General features: G+C 34.7%; 1 protein-coding gene across 4 annotated transcripts; it reads left to right on the top strand.

The window, feature by feature from the left end:
• The first annotated feature begins 2,533 nt into the window (after window positions 1-2,533).
• Window positions 2,534-10,700, top strand: LOC144572200 (protein MICRORCHIDIA 6-like). Of its 4 annotated transcripts, none has more exons than XR_013517700.1 (20): window positions 2,534-2,759; window positions 3,283-3,672; window positions 3,989-4,063; window positions 4,166-4,200; window positions 4,580-4,658; window positions 4,890-4,979; window positions 5,072-5,150; window positions 5,247-5,325; window positions 5,421-5,555; window positions 6,075-6,173; window positions 6,285-6,407; window positions 6,828-6,974; window positions 7,558-7,650; window positions 8,079-8,130; window positions 8,239-8,350; window positions 8,431-8,600; window positions 9,552-9,650; window positions 9,777-9,850; window positions 10,092-10,134; window positions 10,272-10,700. XR_013517700.1 is itself a non-coding variant. In XM_078321661.1 (20 exons), the coding sequence occupies exons 2-20, from the start codon at window positions 3,315-3,317 to the stop codon at window positions 10,362-10,364; spliced, it is 2,043 nt and encodes a 680-aa protein (XP_078177787.1). In that variant the 5' UTR covers window positions 2,541-2,759; window positions 3,283-3,314; the 3' UTR covers window positions 10,365-10,700. The 4 variants fall into 4 exon arrangements, 2 of the variants coding, with proteins under 2 accessions (XP_078177787.1, XP_078177788.1); XR_013517699.1 differs by having other exon boundaries at window positions 9,780-9,850; XM_078321661.1 differs by having other exon boundaries at window positions 2,541-2,759; window positions 9,544-9,650.
• The last annotated feature ends 1,564 nt before the right edge of the window (window positions 10,701-12,264 follow it).

A 12,264-nucleotide genomic window follows, 5' to 3' on the forward strand; every position in this document is an offset into this window, starting at 1 on the left:
ATGTCATTGAATGGATAAGGATGATGACATGTCATGTGGATAAGATCGATGACGTGTCATGTGGATAAGGATGATGTGTCATGTGGATAAGGATGACATGTGAAAAGACCAAAATGCCCTCGGCCCGAATACAAATAATATTCGTATAATTATTCTGAACAATTATATTTCTTGCGGTTGTTGTTTCGATAATTTATACAACGTGTCCTGCACATTTATAAATTAACCGGTTAACTTTTATACAACGTGTCACACACGTTTATAAATTAACCAATATTTTTGCTTGTTATTTTTACATAACATTTATAATTTAATTATAACACGTATAATTAATTATAACCATCTTACTATTGATCATAACCAATTTATAATCAATCACAATAAGATTCTCCGATTAACTCCTATATGGTGTGACCCGATAGGATCTGTGTTATGTTGGTAAATAGAATTAAAACTGTTTTAACTTCTATAATCATGAGAGGCATCTGGCAGTATACATCATGACCATCCAATTACACATATGATGCTGTACAGTACAATATCATGATCCAGTAAACAATTTACTTGTGTCTGTTCTTCTGTCTCATAGCTATCAGATTAGTTTCAAGGTAGGTGTGTGTCATCCTTGTAAACTTAATCTTTTCTTGATCTTGAGCAGATTATCAAATATGATTACTCTTGTAATCATACCGCGCGCTGATAATCTTACTCTATCAAGGGGCTCAGTGATGTTATAGCTCGTATAGAGATACGAGGGACAATAGTACTTTTGGTAAACCATCACTACCTCAGCTAAGCCATGTATACCGAAGAGCTACCGTTATAACTGCATTTTACCGACAGCGTTTGATAACAATCACATATATACATTTCTTAGTAGGAAAGATGAATACCTCATACTTTAGAACTTAACACTGAATGAAAACATTAATGACACGAACACAATTCCGTATAATGTTTCATTCGGGGTCTGTTAGATTTCATGTTCCTGGAACATATATCTATGTGATTAAAATGACAACTCCTTGTCTATGGTCTGTAAAACTTGACCATCATTTAATCCATATACTAACCTTACAGCGGTAATTAGTGTTCCTGCTAATTACCTTGGTCAGTGACCTTTTAAGAGTATATATCATCTATATTATGGAGTTTCACAATTCCAGTCATGAACTCGAAATGATTCATAAATACAATAATACTCAAGGCAACAAAATGATATTAATCATCCAATTCATGAACAAAGCTTTATATATAGTCAATTATCGTATTATTGACTTCTAGATTATTACACTAACACATCTCTCTCTACTGCTCTCTTTCTTTATGTCTTTTATCTCTTTTGTTGTTGAACCCGCCATGAGCAGCTAAACAACCATTTTCTATGGTGAAGACATGTAATCTTGAATTCTTATAAGTTTAATATAGTTGTTTATTTATAATTATCATTGCACTATGATCTGGAGATTTTATGCTTTATGTTCTTGCTTATTGTGTGCTTAAAGTGACTTCGTATGCATGGAGACGTACGCTCCATCCATATCATTGTGGGGTTTGATAGACATAAATTATATACACATTCGATCTAGTTTTTATCACGAAACAACGCCAAATATCTTGTATTTTGAACATAAAGAGAATAAAATACACCTAGAATCAAGTTACTGCGTTTGCTCGGCTTTATATTGCAGGAAATGAAGAAAAGACCCCTAGTGCGGACGCACTCAATACTTAGCCGATTTTTGCAAGTTTCAGAATCTTCAGGGAAAGAGAAAAGTCCGAGGCTAGTGCGAATGCACTAGGATCCAGTGTGGACGCACTCAGAGAATCATGCAGATATTTAGAAATTAAAAAAGAAAATTATAAGCCAGTGCGGCCAGGCCACCCGCACCGACCACCCAGTGCAGACATACTGGACCCGCAGACAACCAAACAATGCATTTTCGATAGTTTTTCTATTTATGACGCATCCAGAACGTGTTTGAAGGGTCCAAAATTAGACATGTCAGTCTGGAAAACATGTAAAGATAGCACTATTATGTGAAAAAATAAGTAAAAATGAAGGGAAGAATAATATTGAGAAAAGTGAGTTATAATTGATTTAATTTTGTGGGAGAAAATAAATAAAAGTGAAAAGAAGGCGAGCGTAATATTATTTTGGCGGTTAGAAAAGGAAAAGATAGGATAAGATCAATCCGTATCACCGTCGGTACCTGAGGTGCAAGCGAAAGAGCTAGACCGTTCTTTTAGATTAGCACAAATCTCAAAGCAGACCCCTACAGTCAAAATAGGAACCGGATTGAGTTAGTTTTGGATGGAATTAATCTGGAGCGTTAGTTTATTTAAATTGTACCTCAGGTACCTGGGGGGACATGGAGTCGGATAAGAGTTGGTTAGTTATTATATACTTAAAGAGGCGAGGCGGTTTGATCTTCTATTCTTTCTTCTTGTCTGTTATTTTTATTTAAGCAAGCTCGCAGCTCGCTCTTTGGGCTCGTATCGATCTATCGTATCGTATTCGTATCGTATCCCTCCCTTAAAATTTGGGCTTTGGAATTAAAACCCGCATACTTGTCTTGTCTAGTCTGTTCTCCCTCCGTGGTCCGTGTCCGTGTCCGTGTTCGTACTCGACTTCAAATCAACTGGAGCCTGGAGGAGGGAGTCAGGGAGAAAGAAAGCTTCAATTGAACTTTTCGCCGCAAATCATTTCTGATTTGATTTCACTTCCAATCAAGAAAGACAAAGACTGCTACTAACAGGTTAGTAGGAAGAAATAGGGCAGTCAATCAATCTCTCTTGTGTTGTGTGGAGCTTTCTCAAGAAATAGGAGTCCATCGCTCTTGCTCTTGTGTTGTGTTGTGTTGTGTTGTTTGGGTTCCTTTAGCGGGCGGACCTCCTAATTTTCTAGTTTTCTGTTTTTTTTTTTTCTCCATGCAAAAGCAAAAGCAAAAGCAAAAGCAAAACCCTTCTATTCTACTTTAAGAGTTGGAGTTGCTCTTTCAATTTTTATTTTCTGCATGCAAATGTCGTTTTAGCCATAACAAACTCTCCTTAATTCACTACTCACCCAATTTTACCCTTTATTATATTTATAGCCACTCAAAACTAATCAATTTTACCCTTAGTTATGCAAATGCAAATGCAAATGCAAATGTAAATGTACAGCCTTCATTTCCCTTTATCTTTCTTCTTTTATAATTTAACCACAAATTTCCCCCCCTTTCTCTCCTCTCCTCTCCTCTCCTCTCCTCTCCTCTCCTCTCCTCTCCTCTCCTTAATAAGGTTACAATAAAGCACCTTTCCTCTCTCATGACATGGGCTCTACACATGTCATTGAACTATCCAGTGACGATGAAGAAGAACAGCCTACCCAAACCAACCACCTCATTGATTTTCAGGATTTTAAATTTCTCGTACCGCTAGCCACAGTTAGGGGTGACCTTGAAGGCCCTCCTGGCATATTTAATACAAATGGTACTGCTACTGGTACTGCCCTTTTTGTGAAGAAAGAACTAGAAGAACTGAGCACTTCTTTCAATGGTGGGTCCAATCTGTTACGACAGGCTGTCAGCCCATCAGCACAAAATTTAAGCCCATTACAGCCGATTTGTCGCCAGTTTTGGAAATCAGGCGATTATGAGGTTAAGAAATCAGCAGCTGCTGCTTCTCAGAGTATGTTACGCTTCTTCTTTATAGCTTTATTCAATTATTTTTCATACCCGTATCTACATTATTAGTAGTTCAAATGAATAATTGCCAACGAGAAAGGAAAAGATTGGATGTCTACTAGCAGGCTATTGAAACACTCTGGTACGTACTGGTACAAGTTCTGAACGTTATGGAAACCTTAACGGTCACATAAATCTTTCTTGATATCTCATGTCAATTTCTTTCTAGTTAACATAACACAACATATTGAGGATTGAAACAAAAAAAGAAGGCTCACTCCTGGTTCTGATCTTTCTTATTCTGCATTTTACTTGAACAGATGGAAGAAACAGGCTGCGTATTAACCCTAGATTTCTGCACTCGAATGCAACCTCCCATAAATGGGCTTTTGGAGGTGAGCTTCAAAACATTTAATGGAGAACAACAACAAACCAGGAGATACCAGACACTTACCTAAAAGCATAAAATAATTTTCTTTTCTTTGTGTTTGCTGCAGCAATTGCGGAGCTTCTTGACAATGCCATTGATGAGGTTTGTATGGGCATCTGTTTCTATTTATATTTATATAAGGAAAGAAATGGAGTCTACACTTCAGACACCAGCACATGCTAGTTAATATACTTGAACATGAATTGCCATCATGTTTGGTTGGTAAATGTACTGATCTTATACAGTACTCTAGCAGTAAATATTCACTGCTCATGTTTTAAAAAGAATTTTTATTTTATTTTATTTGGGGAGTGCTGCCAAAATTTATTCTCAATGTTATATTTAGTTTCATATTTGGGGGCCTCCTGGGAACAAGTGTACCATATTGTGGAAGTGTTGTTATACTTATCTGGTGTGCTAATCCTGAATTCAACCTAAACATATATCTCTTTTAGTAATTTTCTTTCTTAAATCATGTTAGGTTAATAATGGAGCAACCTTTGTCACAGTAGATAAGTTTATTAGTCCTCGTGACTGCAATCCTGCTTTATTAGTCCAAGGTACATTTTTCCCCAAAATATTAAGCTTCTCCAATCATTTAGAAAGAGTTTGGGTGTTTTTCAGAAGTACTAAAACCATTGATTTGTGGAGGATATTCTCAAGATTTATATACAGATTAAGGGTTATTTTTCTCTTTAGGATAAATAAACTTGTGCCCTTATAGTTATGATTTTTTCTCCTCCAATTGGATTTTAATTAATTTAGTTTGACTCTGTGCAAAAAAAAAAAAGATGATGGAGGAGGTATGGACCCAGAATCACTCCGGCGCTGCATGAGTTTTGGTTTTTCAGATAAAAAAACTGAATCTTTCATTGGACAGTGTAAGTCTCTTTCGGTTGAACCCCTTACAAATTTGTGTATTTGTAATTGGCTCTTTGCTGACAACTATGTTGGAATAAATTTTGGTGCATAGATGGGAATGGTTTCAAAACAAGTACGATGAGGCTTGGAGCTGATGTCATTGTTTTCACACGTCACAAAAAGAACACAAAGTACGAATACCACACTTATACTTTTTTATTTTTTTGCAGTTATTTAATGACCTCAACATTCTTATATATTTTGGCTTCTCCCCTTTATTTATATAGGGAAGCAACATTAAGTGTTGGTCTTCTTTCCTATACCTTCTTGACCCGAACTGGCTGTGATGATATTGTTGTACCAACAGTGAGTTCTATTCTTAAATTATGAAATTCCTCTGTTGTCAGTTAACATTTTTTCCCCCTTATTAGTTCTGATTTTGTTGGTTTGTTTTATTTTAGGTAGATTATGAGTTTGATACCACAAGTGGTTCTTTAAAGAGACTAATTCGAATAAACGAGAAACAATTCTCTTCAAATTTGTCAATGCTCTTGAAATGGTCCCCTTTTGCCTCTGAAGATGAATTGTGCAGACAAGTGATATTCTCTCTCTCTCTCTCTATCTTCCTCATGCACACACAGAAAGACACATACTTGAACCCACGTGACTCATTTTCAGTAGTTTCTGGCAATATTTATTTAAGGGTGATATCATGTGTACCCATTAAACTGTTGAATTTATTTTCTAACTAATTATGAGTCATCATTATTACATGATAAAATATATAAACTATCAATGCACACTGCAAAACATGAAACTATAGTGGGTATTGTATACTTCACTTTAATAAAAAACCACTGCAATTAACTCTTTATTTCTCACCATTGTCCTTGCAGAAAAAGAGGGACAATTTGGGGGGTTTTGAAATATATATATATATATATATATATATATATAGGGGGGGGGGGGGGGTCATACTATATGTTCTTTTGAAGTGCATACTCGGTATTATACTTTATGTTCATATGATATTTTTTGGGTGTTTTGTAAGGGCCTGGATGTACTTGGTTTCAGTTTTTGAAATGAAATTTCTATTAATTTCAATGTTTGTACAGTTTGATGGAATAGGAGATCATGGTACTAAAATAATAGTTTACAACCTTTGGCACAATGATGATGGCAATATGGAGCTTGACTTCAACTCTGATTCCAAGGTTTCTTTTGTTTTCATATATATATATATATATATTTTTTTTTATGTTCTTTTGAATATTGAGGACTGAAATATAGTTCTTGTAACTTTTCATTTTCTCTGTGCTATGAAGGATATAGTGATAAGTGGGGCCCGCAAGCCACTCCATCATGGGCTTATGAACAAAGACAGGGCAGGGAACAAAGAAAATCTCACACAAAAAAATGTTGCTACCCGCCTCCGCTACTCCCTTAGAGTATGCATGTTTTAGCATTTTTGTTTTTGTTTGCTTTAATTTTTTGAACAGTTCCATATGTGGCTCTGCAAAATATTAAGAAAATCATATATACCCCCCTTAAAAAATGAGAAAGATTGAACAAGACCCTCTAAAGCATGACAAACACTTGTACTTGCACCATCACCACCAACCCCAACAGTAACAATACTTAACCGAGGTTACCGACCTGTTGGTGACAAACTTGAAGGAGGATCTTTTAGGCAATCTTTTCCAGTAAACTGGGAAGTGAAGGCTATATCATATGTTTTGGGGGTATCTATAATTATTATTATTATTTGTGAAGGAGCATATGTGTTTCTGCAAAAGGGACACGTGAAAATTACCAGTGTATTTACTTGATTGAAACGATTCTTTTTAAATTTCTGATCATATCAATAGGCGTATGCTTCAATATTATATCTTCGCATGCCTGGAAATTTTAAGATAACATTAAGAGGAGAAGCTGTGGAGCCACACCTTATTGCTAACGGTTTGATGTACCGGGAGTGCATTTTGTACCGTCCCAATGTTGGCGGCATTACTGGGGTTGCTCTCTTTCCCATCCATTTTACTTTCATATTTTTTTTTTTATAAGAGGTCTTGAGATTCGCCCACTAACCTTCGATCTAATAGTGATTCGCTGCCTTTGCAAATTACACATGAATATAATATTTGCAACTAGCACCCAACGTTCTTCAAATATTTGCAAGTAACTTCATTTATGAGCTTAGCATATGTAAGGCTAAATTACAAAATGAGCTTAACATCAGGAAGGCTAGAATACAACAGGTTGTATAGGATCTCTTGGTGCAACAGGTATATGTGTGTGTGGGCGTCTATAACTATCTTGCCCCTGCTAGCACAAACTTATTCCTTTGTTGAACTGAAATTATAGTGGAGTCGAGCAAAGCAATTTTTTTACTCATTGGGTTGTTAAATTCTATGTTGACATGAAGATGTATGAACAGATTTTTGGTTGACTTGAAATGAGGAAGGTTGTATACAATGTATTCATACTTTTTTTTTTGACTTATTATGGTTTTGCAAAAGTGGGCTGCTTGTGTGCAATAAGAAGATGGTAGAGTTGAGTTCCAAATTTTAAAAATGGCTGTATGTTGTTTTTATGCAGGCGGCAGTGGTGACTACAATAGGATATGTGATAGGTGCACCTAATGTTGATGTCGAGGGTTTCAATATATATCACAAGAACCGTTTAATTTCTGTGAGTAAAAGAATCTCTCAGTTCTGCTACATATTTCGAATTGGGTAACTGTGTACAACTCCTACCAAAATCTCAAAAATATTAGACAAATCCCTTCAAATCAAGATACATCTTTGACCCTACATATAGAAAATATTACATATATTCCTGTCAAAATATAGCATATAGCGCCTTCCTGCTCTCCTCTATGACTTTTTAAACATGTAGTAGTTTAGATAATTTGGTAAATAAATTGGAAAAGAAGAATATTTGGTCCTGTAGCATGCTTAGAGGGGTATGTGCAGCAAGTATTGTTATGAGCAGCGGTATGCTTAATATTATTAGGGACACAGATGAGATTTTGGTCATACTTGAATTTAGCTTTGCTCATGGATATTTTTTTAATCCTAATATATATCTCTATTGACTCATTTGAAACTGGCATGCAGCCCTTCTTGAAAGTTGCAAGCAACTCTTATGGCAAGGGACGAGGTGTCGTTGGTAAGATTTGCAAAAAATTAATAAACAAATAAATAAATAATGAGTTTTAGAGGAAAAATTAATTATTTTTGTCAAATTGCATAGCATTTGATTTGATATTGTGAACAGGGGTCCTTGAAGCGAACTTCGTAAAGCCGACACATGACAAACAAGATTTCGAGAAGTCAGTTCTCTTTCAGAGGCTCGAGACCCGCCTTAAAGAAATGACCTATGAATATTGGTACTTGTTATTAAATTGAGTTAAACCAATAGATGGTATTGAACTTTTGAACTCTTAAACTTTTTAGGTTACTTTTTTAGGGATCTTCACTGTCACCGTGTTGGGTATGACAACAAGAAGTTACCAAAAAATGTAAGGGAAAGTTACCGTTTGCAGGCTGCCGAAGCCTCGCCTCCATTAGATATAGTCACCACAGGGACATCCACCCCGTTAAATCACACAAGCAGTCCCAAATCATCTTCTCAAGCCAGTATGTCTTTACCTTGCTTCCTTTGAGTCATTTTTCAAATTTGTTTGCTGCAGATAAGACCAAGATTGCCTTTTATTATATTTGCAATAGCAGTCAAAATTTCTAATAATTGCAAGCATAGTTTTGTTATGCTAAAGGATATGGTATTATGTAGATATTAGCAATCTTGCCCTATTGCTCTCTAATTTTCGAAGTTCAGGATAAATCCAAAATCATGCTAGGTAGTGTTTCATCTGCAAGTACAATTTTGTCAATCTAGTGTGCAGATCTTTTCATCGAATTACCTCAAAAGTGCCTGGTGCAATTTGGTTACTTGTTGCATCGCTTGACCTCAGTTTACCTGTCCAGTATTGTTTTACAAGATGAGGATTATGGCACCACAAGTTTTTTGTGCTACCAAATGCTACCTCTTTACATTTATATTCCAAAATTGAAAAACCAAATGTCAAACTCAAACCATTGATCTTGTTCTTTTTAATGAGGGAAGTTCCCTGCAAAATTTTATAAATTTTAGAGTTCAATTTATACTAAATATTTCTTGTGCCAAATTTAGAGTTCATTTTATATTAAATTTTATAAATCCTTGTGCCAAAAAATTAGCGCACTGAAATTTATCTATCACAGTTAACTAGATTAATTTATTGTATAAATTCTTGAACCTGTTCGAAGTGAACTAAAAAAATTATAAAATTTTACGTGGATGCATCCAAAATGTATTATAACTGTATGGCATTATATAAAAATGAAAACCTTTACTGTTATTGCAAATGCTATAACTGTTTGGCATTTTATAAAAATACAGCAATCAGGTACAATTTGCAGGTGCTACTAAAAAGTTCCAATAAGAAAAAAATAAAAATAAAAAATTGATTAAGTCTTGTTATCATTTTGGTGACTGTACTGACTCTGTATGCTGTTTTGTTAATTGTGATGATAATAACAGAAATGCAGGTGAAGAGGAAGCATGGTGCCGAGAGTTTCAATCAATTGCCAAAAACATACGACGATGACAGCAATGGTGATGTCATTATGGCCAACCTTCCAAAAAAGGTATTTCTCTCAGTAGGGTTTTATATTTTATTCATCTTTATTTTCTCTTTTTTTTTGTTCCATTTTAGTATTTTGAATGTATATGTAATAATATGTCTTCTATTTGATTTTATTTGCAAACTGAAGCAGAAGAGCAAGGGAGTTGAACAGTTCCATGAAACGAATTTTGTCATGTTAGAAAACAAGAAGCTACATGAGCAGTAAGTAATTGTTCTACAATTATGACGTTTTATTAGTCTTTATCTGTTTCAATGTAATTATAATTATAATTGTCCTCAAAGTAGAAAAAATTGTCTTGTGCTTGCTTCACTTGTTGAATTTTGAATCAGTCATATTCTTTTACTTGCGGGCTCTTAGATTTCTAAGGATTTATTTGCAAAAGGTAAACTTTTTTCTTTTCTAAATATAGCAAGCACTTTTTTTTTTGTATATTTTTGTCAGGTGCGCAGAGTATGAGAGAGAACACAGGAAGCTTCTTGTCAAGGTACTGCTCCCATTTCTTCTTGTTATTACTTTCCCGGATAGAAATCAGCTGCTAACTTTATTTTTTACTACACGGTAAAACATTCTGTGCATATATTGATTTTTTTTTTTTTTTTTTTTTTCATGTTATTTGTTTAGGAACAAATGCTAAGGAGTCAACTTGAAGTTGCCAAAAGAGAATTTAAGGAAGTATTGGATAACCTGCAAGCCTTGGCTGTTAAAAAGGAGTAGCACCATTGAGAGTGATCCTTGATAGATCCTGAGATGTGACAGAATTGGAGAAAAGAGGAGCTGACCTTTTAACCTTGATCCTGCACAAAAACTGTTTTCTCCACTTAGTTGGGGGTTGTTTATGGTGTGACATGGCATCAACCATATTTGCCATCAAATGGTCAGGTGCGTTCATTCCAGTTAGTTAGCTTAGGTGCCGTTACGGCTGTTGTATTTACCATAATCTTTAGATGTGTAGTTGAGGTAGCAATTGTCTTTGAAAATGGTAGTAGGTTAATGACGTACGAGTTCTACCCCAAAATTAATGTTATGAAATGTGGGATCTTTATTTGTTTATTTAATTATTTCAGGCCAGATAACCACCTCTTGTGAATTTATTTTCTAAACACCCTTGTGAACTTTTCATGCACTTTGAAATACACACTTGAGCTACTACCAAGATTTCAAAAATTTAAAAAAAAAAAAAATACACACTTGCCTATCGTGGATATGTGCACCTATTTATTTCATCTCATGCACACTTGCTTATAGTTTCATTCACATTTTCTATTTGTTAATCTGTGATTGCGACTAAATTAATTATTTCAGGTCAGATAACCACTTTTCGTGAATTTATTTCCTAAAAACCCTCATGAACTTTTCACGCACTTTGAAATGCAAACCTGCCTATTGTGGCAATGTTCTACTGTTTGTGCCAATGCACACTTGCTTATAGTGATGCCCCTTTTTCTATTTGTTCATTTGTGATTGCGATTAATTAATTATTTCATGGTTATCTTATAGTATTGATGCACAATTTTCTATTTGTTAATTTGTGGTTGCAATTAAATTATTTTTTTCATGCTAGATAACCGCCTTTTGTGAATTTATTTTCTAAACACCCTCATGAACTTTTCACACACTTCAAAATGCACATCTTTTTATTGTGTTGACGCACACTTGCTTATTTTATCGATGCACATTTTTCTATTATGATTGCAATTAAATTAATTATTCACCAACATAACCGCTTTTTGTGAATTTATTTCCTAAACACCCTCCATGAACTTTTGAACGCACATCAAAATGCACACCTACCTATTGTGGCAATTTTCTCGAAATTTTTATTAATAGAAAATTAATTAAATAAATATCGATAATGGAGAACAAGTTTTGAGTTTTTTTTGAAATACAGAGAAAACGTAATAGTTTATAACTTTTCTTGATGTTATAGACTAACACAACTTAATTAGTAACAAACTAATTACCTTTTCTTCTAACTGAACTGCACAAAAAAAAAAAAACTCGGGACGTTACCCTCTACCACGGCCAGAGATGTGAAAAAAAAAAAAAATTGGGGCTTTAATTACCACGTCCATTTTACAACTAGTTGGGGATCTCATGTGGCTCTCTCTATGGATAATTAAAAACCACTTGTCTTTGCAATGCAATATATTTTTTATAATTCAATTAGTTTTTATGTAATGTGATGTTTAATATTTCAAAATTACTATTTGATAATATTGACACACATTTAATATTTAATTATAGGACTGTTACGTTACGAAATTTTTACAATTAAATTCAAATGATTTAAAAGAAAGAATCGATAAATCATGTTAACAAAATGGAAGTTTAAACCTTAATTAAGGTCCTAGAAACAAGTAAATTAAGTATGAATCGAAACCCCGTTAAAATTTCGAGATTTTTGAGATTTTATAGGCTGAGTGCGGATGGGTTGACCCGCACTGCGGGTGGGTGCGTCCGCACTCATGCAAACATGTGTTGAGTTGAAATTCTGAAAAATTGACTAAGTGCTGAGTGCGGGTGAGTGACCCGCACTCATGAATTCCTGTATTGAACTGAATTTCCTGAAAACGGCTAAGTACTGAGTGCGGATGAGGTTGACCCGCACTGCGGG

Source organism: Carex rostrata, chromosome 20 (genome assembly GCF_964058835.1).
Source record: "Carex rostrata chromosome 20, lpCarRost1.2, whole genome shotgun sequence".
Classification (NCBI taxonomy): Eukaryota; Viridiplantae; Streptophyta; class Magnoliopsida; order Poales; family Cyperaceae; genus Carex; species Carex rostrata.